General features: G+C 37.5%; 1 protein-coding gene across 1 annotated transcript in view; it reads right to left on the bottom strand.

Annotated features, from left to right (window-relative positions):
* Positions 1 to 2,573: 2,573 nt before the first annotated feature.
* LOC114047301 (ankyrin repeat domain-containing protein 27-like) overlaps positions 2,574 to 16,230 on the bottom strand; it is a 92,973-nt gene continuing 79,316 nt past the window's right edge. The window contains 9 exon segments of the mRNA XM_027868070.1: positions 2,574 to 3,303; positions 3,305 to 3,424; positions 4,371 to 4,443; positions 4,654 to 4,732; positions 6,452 to 6,563; positions 7,827 to 7,988; positions 8,519 to 8,638; positions 9,517 to 9,714; positions 15,296 to 15,418. Coding sequence (XP_027723871.1) covers positions 3,124 to 3,303; positions 3,305 to 3,424; positions 4,371 to 4,443; positions 4,654 to 4,732; positions 6,452 to 6,563; positions 7,827 to 7,988; positions 8,519 to 8,638; positions 9,517 to 9,714; positions 15,296 to 15,418 — 1,167 coding nt within the window. The 3' untranslated portion in view covers positions 2,574 to 3,123.

Here is a 16,230-nt window from a genome sequence, read left to right as displayed (position 1 = left end):
GTGTTTTTCTCTTGAGGCTTTGCTTGTAGATATTTTGGAGTCATTTTCTTTTTAGTTTGTGTCTTGAGCATTTCTTTCATTATAATAGCTCTTTATGGTGAGACCCTTTATTTGTTTGCTAACTTATTCTATTTTCTGACTTTGGACTTTACATTAAGGCCAGGGTCTGCATACTTCTGGATAGTATTTCTGTGCGGTCCTGTTGCTGCTTTTGCGTGCTATTGTTGAAGATTATTACTCCAGGATCTCAAGGACAGCTCAGACTGGGGATCTGCTAGCTTTCAGTCTTCCCGAAGTGGTCTGATTTGAGGCAAAATCTGATCACTGCCCCCTTGGTCTTGACTTTGCAAATTCCTGACCTGGATTTGGGTCTGAGTAACTACGGGCTGCTGCTGGACTCATATCCTTTCAGCCAGCTGCTGGTTCAGGGTGACAGAACTATAGGGTTCCCTCTTGTCCGACGTTCCTGCCCCAGTTATTCCTCGGCAGGCTTAAAGATTGTGCTAAAAAACTGAACCGAGAACTCCCACTCCACTCCAAGTCCAAAGCACACTGCTGCTTATTTCCGAACTTCCTTCTTGCTTGGTACGTAGGCCAGGGCCTGCATCCCTCCTCACTTTAAAATGCTACTCCTGGGCACAAGCCCCTTCCTCTGTCCAGACTGTATCCATGACCTGCATCTGGAACACGGGCAACAAAGCTGTCAGTCAGCAATTGTTGCTGTATCCTGCATGAGGCTACAAGGTATGAGTCTGGGTCTGTTTGGCATAGTCTCTGGGTGCATTTTGCAGGATGCAACCCCATCTTCAGTATCCACAGGCCTTTCCAATTTCCAGTGCCAACTTGGGCAGGAAAAATGACTCACTGTAATGTTTCTTCTTGGATGTCCTGATCAGGATTCAGTTTGGTGCACTTTCTAGATCTGTTTGAAAACATTTTGGTGGAATGTACACTGTACCTTCTCCTCCATCATCCCGTCTCTGCCGTCTGCAATATTCTTCTGATAGGATCTCCCTGCCTCATTGCTCCCCACCCCACCCTATCCTCCATTCAGCTATCAAAGTGACCCTTTTAAATTGTAGGTCTTACCACATCATCCTCCTACATGTTAAACTCCAGTGGTTCTATTACCTTTAGGATCAAATGTAAAAAAAACCTATTTGGCTTTCAGAGCCCTTTACTATTTGGTTCCTTCTTTCCAGTCTTCTTACACCTTACTCTCTTTCACATGTTCTAAGATCCAGTGACACTGGCCTCCTTGCCCTTTCACTAGCTTTCCCCCATCATGGAACTTTCTCTTTCATCTCCATCCTCTGGCTTCCTGGAAGTCTCAGCTAAAATCCCACCTTCTGCAAGAAGCCTTACCTGGTCCCCTTTAATGTCAATGCCTTCCCTCTGTTAATTACTGCCAATTTATCTTGTATCTATCTTGTGTATACATCATTGTTTATATGCTGTCTCCCCATTTAGATTGTGAGTACCTGTGGCCAGGGACTATTTTTGCCTTACTTTGTATCACCTATGCTTAGCACAGCACCTCACACATAGTAAACACCTGATAAATGCTTGTTGACTTTATCCCTGATCAAAAGTCCCTGCTGTAGGCAGAACTAGTGATAGTGTGTGCTAAGTTAGCTATAGCATGATGCTAAAAAAGGTGAATATTATGGATTCAAGTACTGTGTGTGCCAGTAGGCTACCCTGCTTTATTACAGAAAGATAGATCTCTAATCCCAGATAGCTTTCCAGTTAAAATTGATCACTGGGTCAGTATTCTACTTAGAATTAATTATGAAGGACTCAATATAGGACTCAGTGGATTCCTACTATTAAAGAAATTCAAAGTTCATTTTATCTTCACAAAGAATACCATGTGTTATAGATGAAGGTGATTAAAATGGCTTTAGACACACATCCCAAACACTGATAGCAAAAATAAGATTTAGGTATTTCCAAGAATCATAAATTTTACTGTTTCTTTTCCATCATTTGGCACATATCCAAGGCACATTAGAAAATTAGCAGAAATCATAAATTATTTTTTAGAAAAATATACATAAACCCCCTCCCTTCTACAAGCACACAAGTGTTTCCAATAGCATGCACAAGCCATTTTTCTATAGTAAAAAGATATTTGAAAACATACTCCAGACAATCCTGAAAGTCTGAGGCCCTACACAAGTTATCAATAACATACAATAAAAAATAAAACCAATATTTTCTATAGAAATTTATAAAAGGAATAAATGTGAATATGGCAATGATTCCTTAAATCAAAATCACATTAACCTGGTTTGTGACATTTCACAGCAGTTTAATCAAAAGCCTGTTAGGAAAGATGTGCCCAATCTTGTCTCTTTAATTTGGTGGCCATCCTTGGAGTGTGGTATTTAAGGAAGAGTGTCTTAACTAAAAGAAGGGTTTCCATGAATGTGCAAATTCTCACTGCTATACATGCATACGTGAAGAGGACCAAATCATCCTGCTAGTAAAAGCATTACACTTAGCTTTTTTTCATATATATTTTGCAAGACAAACAACATCTTTACTAAAAATAAATGCATTTAATTGTGATTTGGTTATCCTTGTGTTGCTTTGCTAAGAAGTGTTTGGTTTTTTTTTTAAGTTTTGCTTTCTTCATTCAAATGTTACTTTTCTGTACAGAATCCTCACAGTGTCATGAAGATTAGCTGCTTTATTCAGCTTATTGCAGCATAGAGAAATTGAACTTATAAAGTTTGCTACTTTATACTTATACTTATACCACTACAGTGGTTCAAAACCTTTTGGTAGAAGAGGTCATCAGAATTTCTCACTTTAGCCAAAGGGCACAAATACTTAAACCCAAGACTTAGTGATTCAGTAACCATTGCTTTCTGCTATCTTTTGAAGTGCTTTAAGTTCAAGAGAGAAGTCAAAATGGAGGGAATTTTTTGGCTACATTCTTTACATTAATCTTTTCTTAGTCCAGTCTGCCACAAAGCAGCTCCATGAAGGATGTTCCAATAATAGGTTCCAGCTCTAAAGTACAAACCTTGCAACAACTTTCTGCTGAAGGCTTATTATTCTTCTAAGCCAGTTGTGAAGGTGCAGTCCTAAGCCTTATTTTAAATAACAGCAGCATTATCTTGCTAGTTCTTTACTTTTTGGCAGCAAATGAACTTTGTTACTGCTAAGAGTCTTCAGATGGTAAAACACTTGGCCCTTGATGAGCTGATGAGTCACTATGATGAGTAGCTTCTGGTTCCTGTGAGACACCTGCTTCAGTGACAGTGTGCCTCCGCTGCATTCGCTTAGTTCTATGAGCAGCCTGTATCACTGTGTCCACCAGAGGTTTGCTACTGTTTTCTTCATCAGTAGTATTAGATTTGCTCTGCTCCAGCTGGTCATGGTCTAACTTGACCTCATCACTCAGAATTGCTGGCTGGGGAAAAAGAAAAAATGGTAAAGGCCACTAAGACATGTTCTTTCAGCATCAGTACCAAGAATTAATATAATGCTTTTCTTCTGAGATTTTTACTCCTACATCTGTGAACCTATTTGCTCTCAAACACCATCTTCATGAGTGAGGTTTATTGGTAAAAAAGCTGAAATAGGATACAATAGTTGAAGTAGTTGAAATAGGATACATAATTTCTATTTAATGTTAGTAATATTAGTAAAATATAGCTTTTTGAAATTTATGGCAGAAATATTATCCATTCTAATTCTCATTGTCAAAAGCCCAAATCTAGTGTCTCTGAAATAAAAATAGCGATTCTGGGACAGCAACAATCTCACAATTCTGTCTTTTGTAGATTGGGTCATGGTTTTCAAATCTGAACATTTAAGTCATAGTGTTAAGAAATTTGAGTTACATATCCTACTCAACTGGATGTTTGGCAAAGTTGGTGGCTAAATCCATTGATACGCAAGGTTTTTTTTTTTCTTCTTCAGATTTATTAATACATTAGGTAAATCCATTTGTATGCAGCAATTAACTGAAATTTCCCAAGGTCACATCTATTTCATCCACCAGGTGTGACTTCCCACATGTTCAACATAGCAGTACTTCTATGTTTTTCCTCAGCTCTACACCTCCAACTAAAAAACATTTTCAAGTAACAATAAAGAATATAATGAAAGTACAAGTTCTATTAATCATCCCACTAAAAATTCTAATTTTTGCTTTTAAATTGATCATTCTTATGTTGCAGTGATAGAGCATAACAGAACAAATGATGAGTGTACAGGTAAGGTAGCTAAGCACTTCTACTGAATTAAGAGGGTATGATTATGAAACCTCTAGGTTAATAAAATACATAAGCCCCTCAGTACAGCTTGGCTTTTAACATTTGTTTACTGAACACAGATTAAGCTTGAAAACTTACTTGACTCAGAAGGGCATCATCAAAATTGGGAACACTTCTGTCTCTTGTTATGGTTTCCGGTAAAGTTTTTGCTCTAAAATATAGGTAAAATAAAGTTATAAAAGTAGATACATCAAAGAGTCATATAAAACAACATCAGTTGACCACAAGGTGGCAGCATCTGAATGAACAAAAAATTATTCATGTATATTTTTAATGGTTTAAATTGCATCTTTCCAGCTTCAAATAAAATTTTAACTTTTACAACAACAAAAAAGCAAAAAAGAATTTTTAAAAAACTTACTTAAACTGACTAACTGAATAGACAAACTGAAGTCTTCTGCTTAAAGTATCATCTGGTGGTCCATGTGGCCTTGAATTCACTGCAGATGTAAAGAACGAACTGATATTTGAATACTCCAAGGTCAAATGATATTTTAGTAATATCTTTTAAAAACCATAGCTAAGATGCTATCCTTAAATTTTCTTCGACAAATTAAAATTTTTTGTTTTGCGAAAGTATTTAAACTTGGTTATTCTAATGAATTTCACTTATTTCTTTCTAAATGTTTTGCCTATTGGTTGCATTTTTTTTAGGCCAACCCAGAGGGCACTTAGTATCATCTTAGGCCCATAAGATAGATATGCAACTAAGTAAAAGTAGCAGCATAGTGCTTAAATCTAAAAGACAATCTGCAAGAGTCAGTACTAAATTCTACTCATTTCACGAATTTGTTTTTAAAATAAGAACTAAAGTTTGTGATATTAGCTGAAACAATTTTTCAATTGTGTGAATTATTACAAATATATCCAAATATGGTAAAAAACAGCTCTAGAGACTATCTGAATAACATGAATGCTGGATGGATATAATAACTGTTAATAATGATGATAATAATAACAGCTAACATTTATATAGCACTTACTATGTTCCAGGGACTATACTAAGGTCAGTGCTACTATTATTCCCATTTTACAGATGAAGACACTGACAGACAGAGGTTAAACGACTTACCTACGGTCACACAGCTGAAATGTCTTCACAGGTCTTCCTGACTCCAGGCCAGGCACTCTATCCATTGTGCCACCTGGTTGCCCTAAATGCTGGCATTTTAGTTACTGCACAAATACCAACAACCAGTATGTACATTTCATAAAATCCTTCCACTACTAAGAAAAAAATCAAGTATAGAGAAAAATCTTTTTCATCTTGGAATATGATGCTGATGACTGATACTATATTAAAACAAAAAATCCCTTATCTTCTTCTACTGGAGATGGAGCAATTAGCTACTTAGCATTATCATCCATATGCACTCAAGCAAAATGCTTTAGGTGGCATCTGCCCAAGCAGCAGATTAATGCATGTGCCTGGCACAATCCCAAAGAACACCCACAAAGGAGGTTGCAGTTTTGTAATAAACATCTATGGAAACTGTTTTCCTCATCAGCTTACTAAGAAACCAAAAAAACTTAAGCTAAGAGGGTAATATCTTATTGTTAATTACTATTAACAAAATTAAATTAAGTGCTTACTACTAATAATTAAAAGGCCACCAGTTACTAGGCACTCAGAATATTTATCTTCATTTTTTAAAAAATACATTATACAAAACAAAATTTAAATTTTGCTTCTTGGAGACTATTAAGGTGAGTGAATATATTCGAGAAATGTTATAAAAAGAACCTTGGAGCTTGGGTTTGAGTACTATCTCTGCCACTTAATACCTGTATGACAACAAGCAAGTCACTTCCATTCTCTGAGCCTCAGCTTCTTTATCTGTAAAACAGGGACAATAACATTTGCACTACCTACCTCACAGGGGTGTTGTAAGGAACAAATGAGATAAAGATATGCAAGTGCTTAGTGATCTGTAAAACACACTATATGTGTTATTATAGATTGGTCTTAAGATTTAATATCGATCTCTCACTTTCTGCATAAAAACCTCTTGAGGCAGTAGGAAGCTTCCCTGCACATCCCACCTGCTCCTTACAATTATATTTTACATACAACCTCACATTTACACAAAATAGACAGGAAAGAGAAGACGGTCATTTTTAGTCTCGTATAGTTACATATCTAAGAGAAAAATTCTTACATTTTTTCCTGATCTTAACAGCAGCATGCCCTTCACCATCTGTTTCTGCAGCATCTTCTGACATTGCAATACAGCTGGGTACTGTCTGCAACAATTCCATGATCTTTGAATTCTATGAATTCAAAGGAGACAAGGTGATTTAACAATTACTTTTTGAATTCAGAGCAACAAACTGGTTAATGATTTTCAACCTATATACAAAGGAATGTTACTAGAAATATTACTCAAATAAAAATTTAGGCGGCTGGCCAGGGAAACTCACTGGTCATCCTTTTTCTTAAACGGTGTACAAAAAAAAGCCCACTACATAACACACTTGAAAAATTACAAAGACAGACTTTTTTTTTTACTATTAGCTTGTTGTCTTAAATATCACACTGGTTAATAATAAAAAGACTAGCCTAATTTTGGCCTAACAGTAGTCTACCTTGTCCCAAAAATTCCTCTTCATTTAGCTACCATGTTCTTTTAAACCACAAACTCTGGTATAATCAGCTACACAATTTACATTCCAATTCTATACCACCAGTAAAAACACAGATTTAAGTAAGAGTCACTCTATCTACAGCATATCAAGTGAATGTTGTATGATTCTGGATGAAACATAACACCAGAATACCAAGATGAGTATACCTAAAAAGAAAAGTTGTCCCTACCTCCTTTCTATATACAACTTACTTAGTAATACCTCTCTAGGTATGGTGAAGACTTAAGATATTTATTTCATCAATGAAATCATGTCTAACATGTCTTTTAATTAGCTAGCTACAAGTTATCTCTGATGTGTTGGTAAGGAGACTACTGTATGTTCCTGGTGAAGATACACAAACCAGAAGTGTTACTATAAAGTCTTAGCAGCTAACCTCTACTGCTGAAACAAGACAAAAGTCCCAGGGTTACTTGACTGTATAAAGGAGGATTCCAGACCAGAATCAGCACCTTACAGCTCACCCGCTAGTTTCTAGATAGTGGGCACAGTCCACTACACAACTGTTTGAAAGTTGATATTGTTGGGAATGTAGAGAACTCTCCCTCAGCAAACTTATTTAGCACCTATGTATAAGGCAGCGTGTTAGGTAGGCACTGGACAGGAAATATGAAAGATAAAACCACATGGTTCCTAATCTAGTGGACATCAGCACTTAGCAGGGTGAGGAAAAGAAGGACTTAGATTATGATACAAAGAGTACAAGGCAGAAGTGTCATAAGGAGTCATAACTCCCTATGGCAGTAGCCCAAAATGCTCCACAATTGCTTTCCATAACACCATTTTGGCCAGTCATAGCAATCTGAAGAATAACCCAAGTCTATTCTAGACAAGAGGAATTCAAGCTGTCGTGGAGACTTTAGTTCTTAAGGTATTTCCTTCACCTACCTGTTCAGCACAGTCTATAGGGGTACACTGTCTCTTATTCCTAACGTGTACTGATGCTCCATGAAGCAGCAGGAGTTCAACCAGAATGGCATGATTTCCTATTACAGCTTCATGCAATGCTGTATTGCCCCTGTTGTTAGAAACATTAAGAGAGGCCCCATGCTGTAAAGAGAAAAACTTCCATCAAAGTCTATACTGAAATGGCGTACAAAGCTAGCAGGATGGCAGTAGTACTGATTATTTCATTGTAAAGGCTATCAAGGAGATCCACTCAAAATGGAGGATGTTATCCAAACATGAAAGAAGGACCATCAGAAAACTGAACCACGGACAGCCAACACAGCGCAAAACCTCACACACCAGTTATTCAAATCCCCGACTTTGCCATCCATATGAAAACACGAAAAGGAGTAAATACATTCTTTTGCAATTTGTATTTTACAGCCTGATACTTAAGGGGACCCAGAAGTCTGACACTACTGCACAGGTATAGAGGACAATTAAAAACAGTCCCCAATTCCCTCCCCCATCTATAAAAATAAAAAAGTGCCAGCTCTAAAGAGCAGGAGCTACTCAGCTTAAACTTAAGACTGCTGCTAGTGCTGAACTGGTGTTCACAATGTAGGGTCACAAAATATCTCATTCCAGGAAAAAGCAAACCTATTTTGAGGTGTTTTTGTTTTTTTTTTTACCTCCAGCAATAAGGCAGCTGTTTCATGATGGCCATTCAGACAAGCATAAATGATGGGTGTGTTACCACTTGAATCTTTTTTATTTTGTTTTGCACCAAAGTCCATTAGGTTCTTCACCACCTATTCCAATAGAAGGAAGACATCTAACTTTAGACTAAAAAAGTCATAGGCTACTGAAAATTCTTGAAGGACCCTTATATTTCATCATCACCCTTTTAGTAGTACACATGTGAATCTCTAGGCTCCAATGGCAAAATGTCCATAGTTCATACATCAAGTTAGTTTACAAAGGCCAGCTAAATGTTTACTCTTATAACTGCTGCTCACAGCATTACGGTTGAATGCAAAGAAGGAACAGGTCAACCCAACTCAAACTGTGGGTTCTGTTTGGGTTCAGACCCTTCACAGTCTTCATCTAATCCCCTTCATCTAATTCAAAAGCTTTTTTTTTTTTGATCACTATCAGGCATTGCAAATGCTCAAAGCACCATTGTACAAAATACATTGTATAAAAATTCTATGTATAAAAATACATAGAAGATTCTTTAGCCCTAAGATAGTCTCCAAGGACTTAGCTAAACTATGAATTACTATAGTCCTAAGTGAGGGGACTAATTTGCAAAAGCCATGGATTAATACCTCCATGAAGACTTCATCCCATGCACAAAAAGGAACTAGGTTTCTAGGACTAAGTCTCAGATGCAAATTGTTGAGGCTTCACAGAATGTATGCATATAACCATCTAGTCAAGTTTACATTCAGGGTGTAATACCCAAGTGTCCCCATCCTCACAAAACCCTAACTTGATCCTTCCATCTCCACTACTGTCCTATTATTATCTCTTCTGCCTGTTGTGGCTAAACTTCTTAACAAGGCCATCTACAAGAGGTGCCTCCACTTTCTCCCTCTCACTCCCTTCTTAGCCCATCACAATCTAGCTTCCAACTACAAGAAGTACTGGACTAGGATTACTGTTGGTAACAGGGGCTATCAGTGACCTGAAAGTGTCCCTTCTGGCAGGCGAGATGAAGTGGGACAGCCCGATTAACATTCCTGGCATCCACATTGGCACCATGCTTCAAAAGGAGGGAGACGAGATCAGTCCGACCATGAAGCACAGCAACATGCAGTGGAGTGAAGCCATCCTGATTGGTAACATTCACTCCAAGTCCATTGACAGGAATCTTTTCAAGTTTCTTTAAGGATTCAAAAGGTAGAGAGAAGAGAGAAAAGACATCATAAATGCTTAAGAACATCTGCTTGAAAAAGCCAATATTGACTAATAATCTTGCCTCCTATGATAACAGAATCTTGGGTTTTAGTGGGTTGTATGGTTGGTCCACATACACACATCCCATTTACTCTATCCCCAAAATCAGATCTATATTCTTCTACCTGCTAGGACACAGATTTAAAATCTTAGTGCAAAAAGCAGAACATCCCCGCTACACTGTATGATACTCGCTAGCCTCATTTTTATTAAAGTGATAAAAAAAACTCCACCCTAGCCATTCCTGATTTCCAAAGCTTTGACAAGTAGATATGCGAGGGGTTATTAACGTCTGTTCTACTGAGAATCACTGACCCAGAAAAAAAAAATGGAATGTAGGAAGAAATCAAAGGCCACATAGAAATAAAACACAAACCTCATAGTCCCGGTTTTATTTGTTGTAGAGCTGGGCTTTTTGTTTGTCTGGGTGTTGGGGAAGAGGAGTGAGATAATGGAGGACACAGGGCAGAACTTCCCTTGTTTAGGCGGGATGTTGGGGGACAAGGAGGCGGGGACAGCTTCCCAGCCCTTGTCCCATTCAAGAACTGTGTTGAAAGTTCTTTTCTCCTTACAGGGGCTTGCTACCTTGGCACCTACAGCTACTCTGCCCTGAGCCATAACAACACTGTAGCCCTTCATTACCACCAAATAGCCCTGGAAGTTTGTACCTAAAGGCCATGTTGTGGAGGCATTTAATCCATCCTGCTTCAGTCAACCACACGAAAAAAGCAACAAAGCCTTAGCCTTCTGTGACCGCCAAGAGGCCAGGCACCAATTTTCTCAATAGATGCAACACCAGAGTCTCCTCTGGACATCAGACCAGACCATTCACCATGACCTCGTCTAGGAATAGGACCTCAGACACCAGGTCAAACCAGGAGCCAAGTTATTTTGTCTTTTGTTATTTCCTCTACCCCTCGTCAGGTTGAGAATTCACTTCTTAGCCACACTGACAAAAGGTACAATTTTCACATTGGCATGACCTTTAATATTCAGGTCACAAATTCATTTTTAATTTATTATGGTACCTGGTATAAGATTCTGGAATAAACCTAATTTCTATGAGATGGCTTTTCAGTTTTCTTAGCAATTCTTGTCACATAGGGAGTTCTTTCCTAGACAACATAGTTGTAGGTTTATTACACACTGGGTTATTGATTTCAGTTATTTCTGATTCTTCCTTAGCTTCTCCACTAATCTACTTTTCTATTTTTTAATCAGTGCCAGGTAATTTTGATGATTACTGATTTATAATATAGAAATGGTATCAAGAAGTGCTATCACTTCCATTCCTACTATTTTCAATTAGTTTCCCTTGATAGTCTAGACTTTTTTGTTCCTCTAAATAAATTGTTAATATTTTGATAGCTCTGTAAAGTAGCTTCTTTGGTGGTTCGATATTTCACTAAATCATAACTTAATTCTGTTAGTACTGTCATTTTCATTATATGACACAGCCCAACTATAAATAGTGTATATGTTCCTCTAGTCATTTAGTTGTTCTTAATTTCTTTAAGGAGCATTTTGTGCTTATATCTATGAAAGTTATTAAGTATGCTTTGGTAGATTAACTCACCAGACAACTTATTTCTTTGTTGTTGTTCTTTTGAATGGAACTTCCTTTTTTTAATTAATTCCTGCTAGACGTGATTACTGATGTAAAAATACTGTTGATTTTTGTGGGTTTATTTTGTATTCTGCTACTTTACTGAAGCTATTGTTTCTGATTCTCTAAAATTTTCTAAGTAGATCATGCCATCAGCAAATAGGGATAGTTTTGTCTTCTCTCTGCCTATTTTTATGCCTTTAATTTCCTTCTCTTGTCTTACTTCTATAACCATCTCGGATAATAGTGGGTTCTCTGATATTTGAGAGAATATATTCACAAATGTAATGATCATCACAGGAGCCTTGAGGGCAGGTGCCTCAGTCAAATTGTACTTCCCTGTCCATGGCTCATAAATGTTTACCTTCTCCTGTCCTAATCCCTATAGATTAGAGTCACTAGCTGCGTAAGCAAAAAATGTTCTTCTGTCTTTCATCTCCACCCTTCTGAGTCCCTAGCCTTGCTCTACCTTCTTCCCCTTCCATTGCACCATCTGGACCTCCCATTCTAGCATTAACAAACTACCTTCACCTGAGACGACTTCGTTTCATACACTTTCACACCTTCTTTTACTCACAGGAACCTGACTCCCCAACCTGCCTCAGACACACTGGTTCAGCAAGCACTGTTTCAGGCAGCTCGTCACTGCCACTTCAAGACCTTCTGCCACTATCATTCAGCAACCTTTCCTCCTTAAAGGTTCAACCTATTCTTCTATATCATTCTATCTAGATCCTTGCTGCAGTCATCAATCAACACAGAGGTCATTCTCTTTCCTATCTTAAGGAGTTTAGAATATGGCTTACAGCATTCTCTACCCCAATCCCTGCCCTCATACTTGGCACTTCAATACACTCCCCTGATCTCTGTATCCTCAAACTGCCTTTTATTTATCTGTCTATATTTTGAGGGAAGGGAATGGTTTTTTTTCCCATTTTTTTCTTTGTTTTCCAGTGTTTAGCACATATTAGATATCTGATAATAAGAGAAAGAAAGGAAGTGAGAGAGAGATACAAAAAAGGAAAGAGAAGAGACACACACAGAAATGGTATGGGGATGAGGAAAGGGATGGAAGGAAGGAGGGAGAGAAAGAAAGAGAGAGGCTCAATAGGTTATAAAGTTTCAGTAACTACTGAAAGTACTTATCATACACTAATATACTATGGGTGGAGCTGTGAAATGGTGTGTATACCTATTCTGGAAAGCAATTTGGTACTAGGCAAATAAAATGACTAAAACGTCCATGTTCTTTGAACCAAAAACTCCATTACTGGGCTATGCTCCCAGGAAGCCATTGAAAAGATGAAAGTCCTCATATATATCAAAATATATTTATCGCAGAAGTTTTTGTAATAGCAAAGAACTGGAAACAAGTAAATGCCCATCACTTGGGGAATTGAAAAAAAAAACAATGTGCCTGAATGTAATGGAATATTAATGTACTGTAAAAAAATTATGTATGTGGTTAATACAGAGAAGCATGGAAAGATCTATATAAACTGATGCAAAGGTGAAGCAGAGACAAGAAAATACATACACAATAAAGACAACATAAATGGAAAGAACAATGACACACCAACAAATTAAAAGTGAATGTAACAAATTACAAAGATCAAGCATGACTCAAATGAAGAGATGAGAAGACACCCCCAACCCACCCCTTCATAGGTGAGGTCCAAAAGTGTTACACCTTACACATGCTTTCACACTTTTTCAATGTCTCAATGAGTGGTGCTGATTATTTTTCCTCTTTAAAAATATGATTTGTTATAGATGGCTCTCTAGGAGGAGTATCACCAAGATACGGGGAAAACTGATGATGTAAAAAACAGAAGACATGAATAAAAGCTTATTTTAACAACAACAACAAAATAAAGTACTTGTCACATCCTTCAGTTCACTTGGATAACACATCTTAGAATATTATTTTTTTTCCTTTCAGAAACTGATTAGCCAATTAACCACAGAAGTTTGCTGGAAGTAGATTATTCTCTGGATGGCACATGTAAGATGGTTTTTTTGTTTTTTGTATTTTGTTTTTGGTTAGGCAATGGAGCTAAGTGACTTGCCCAAGGTCACACAGCTAGTAAGTGTTATGTGTCTGAGGATGGATTTGAACTCAGATCCTCCTGAATCCAGGGCCGGTGCTCTATCCACTGCCCCATCGAGCTGCCCCCCACAAGATGAAATCAAAGACTAGTATGAGAGTTTCTCCACACTTGTTTTACCTAATAGCCAGGTTCCTATAAAGTTGCATAAAAATGATCATTTAAGATGCACAAGAGAAAATGAAAATAAGACAAAGGTAAAATTTTCTGTAAAGTAAATAATTATTTGGCAATATGAAGTAGTATTAATCAATTTTATCAGATCTGTATATACTGAATTTGCCTAGAGTGAGGCAGAGGGATAGAATAATAAAAAAATATTCCCTCCAAGACAGCATCAATAGCCCTGATGCAACAAGTACAAGTTACCTGCAAAAGGGATACTTAGGAAGGAAGCACACTCACAGTCCAAATTCAGAATTTTCCCAGAGAGCAAATATGTTTAAGGTAATGAAATTGTTTAACCAACATATCAGACTTTAAAATGACAATTAACAGCTAGTACTGAACTCAGTGCTTTAAAGTTTGTAAAGTACTTTATGTATATTATCTCATTTGACCCTCACAACAGCCCTGTAAGGTAGATATTATTATCTCCATTTTACAGATTAGGAAACTGAGGTTGAAAGAAAATGACTTGCCAGGGGTCACACAGCTACTAAGTGTGTGAAGTGGGATTTGTACTCAATTCTTCCTGACTCCAGGTTCAGGGCTCTAGCTACCGTACCACACCTAGCAGCATCCAAATGAGTCTTATACCCAACAAAATAATCTCCACAAGGGGCATGGGGTTTACATGTTTATTATGGCAATATCATTAACATTTAAAAAAAAAAAACTTGTTCAGAACCCTTTCTTTGGAGCTTTCTTCAGAACTAATTTATAAATCACACTATAAAATGGCTCTCATTCCATTTCAGTCACACCTCATTTTTTTAAAAATAATAAAAATATTACTCAGTTTGATCATGCATATCACCAGATCACCTCTGATTGCCTTTGGGCTATTTCCAAAAAACAAATCTACCCTAAAAGGACAAAGACATTAGCAATATTTAAAACAATATGTGGCAGGTTTTGAACACAATCCCAAAAAGAATTCCAAGAATTACTGGTGCAATGGATTAAAAGTTAAGAAGGCATGACTCCTGCCCCACCACAATGTGTAAGTTCTCAACTTTGCTTTTAAAAAATCAGTACAACTTAACAGTCACACTTCATGCATGAAGCAAACAGCAGTGATATCTGCACCACCCACTACACCATCTTGTTTCTATCTTACTAAGTAGTTACCTCAAGAAGGAGGCTGAGCTAGGTGGAACAGTGGATAGAGCCCCAGCCCTGAAATCAGGAGAATACTTGTCACTTACTAGCTGGGTGATCCTGGGCACTAACTCCAACTGCATGCATATAGATATAGATATATAGATAAAAATATATATACACATATGTGTACATATATGTATATGTGTATATATATACACCTACACACACACACATACATATTCATACACATACATATATACATGTGTGTGTGTGTGTGTGTGTGTGTGTGTGTGTGTGTGTGTGTGTGTATAAAGAAGGCAGCTGGCTGAAATAAGAATGGCCAGAGCTCAGTCTCTAAGGGGATTAATTATAAGCTCCTTGCCGCCACTGAGCTAAATCTCCTCCATCTTTAGACTGGCACATTTCTAGAGGAGACCACACTCCCACTAAGGAAACAGTCACTCGGTGGAGTTAACAGACATATACATAACAGGACTGACTTTCTCATCCTCTAGAAAGAGCCCAACCTTTTGTCGTGGAGCACACTTTAGACACTGGCATAAGGGATGACAAAATTCGACATTTGCCGTTCTGACAGTATCTTCTCCATCTTCTAAATCTTCATCCATCCACTCCAAGAGATAGCGTACCTGGCACCAATTAAAGCAGAGAAAAAGCTTTCACTTGGTACATCAGGGGAACTTAAAATAGAGCTTGCTTCTTTTGAAATCAAATTCACTTATGAACACACACACATACACAAATATCACTGCTCACAAGCTCACTGATGTCAGCACCTACAATTCTCCAAACAAAACTAAGAGATTTATTACTTCCTGCTGCTTCACCAGGACTTCACTGCTCACTTCTGTCCAAGCCCTTTTAAATCCTTTTAGTGAAGATTTAAAGAGATTAAGGTACTGTTAGTGTTAGGTCATGCCAATGCAACAATTAGTTTCACAGTGGAAAGTGACAGAGAGATGACAGGAACAGTTAGGCATGACTGCTTCAAAAACCTATACCTCACAGGCAGAATCGTTTTTTCAGACCCTCACAAAGCAATGTAGAGAGGAATGAGTCAGATAGGGAATCTAGATTCTATGCAACATTATGCTTTGCCACAGACTATCTTCATGACAAATCACTTTTCTGGAACTCATTTTTCCTACATAAAAAAAAGGGGACTGAATTAGATGCTCCCTAAAGTCTCTTCAAGTAGGGCCATTATAAATGGCCAAAAGTTTGTATCACTAAGTTTTTTGTTGTTTTTTTTTTTTGCTTAAGAGTACAAAATAGGTGATTAGAGAAATGCAAATCAAAACAACTCTGAGGTACCACATCACACCTATCAGATGGGCCAACATGACAAAACATGGAAATGATAAATGCCGGAGAAGACGTGGGAAAATTGGGACACTAATGCATTGTTGGTGGAGTTGTGAAATGATTCATTTTGGAGAGC

The sequence above is a fragment of the Vombatus ursinus genome, unplaced genomic scaffold (genome assembly GCF_900497805.2).
Source record: "Vombatus ursinus unplaced genomic scaffold, bare-nosed wombat genome assembly UNPS02014786.1, whole genome shotgun sequence".
Taxonomy (NCBI): Eukaryota; Metazoa; Chordata; class Mammalia; order Diprotodontia; family Vombatidae; genus Vombatus; species Vombatus ursinus.
Note: the sequence above shows the minus strand (reverse complement) of the source record. Positions and strands in the feature narration are given on the sequence as shown.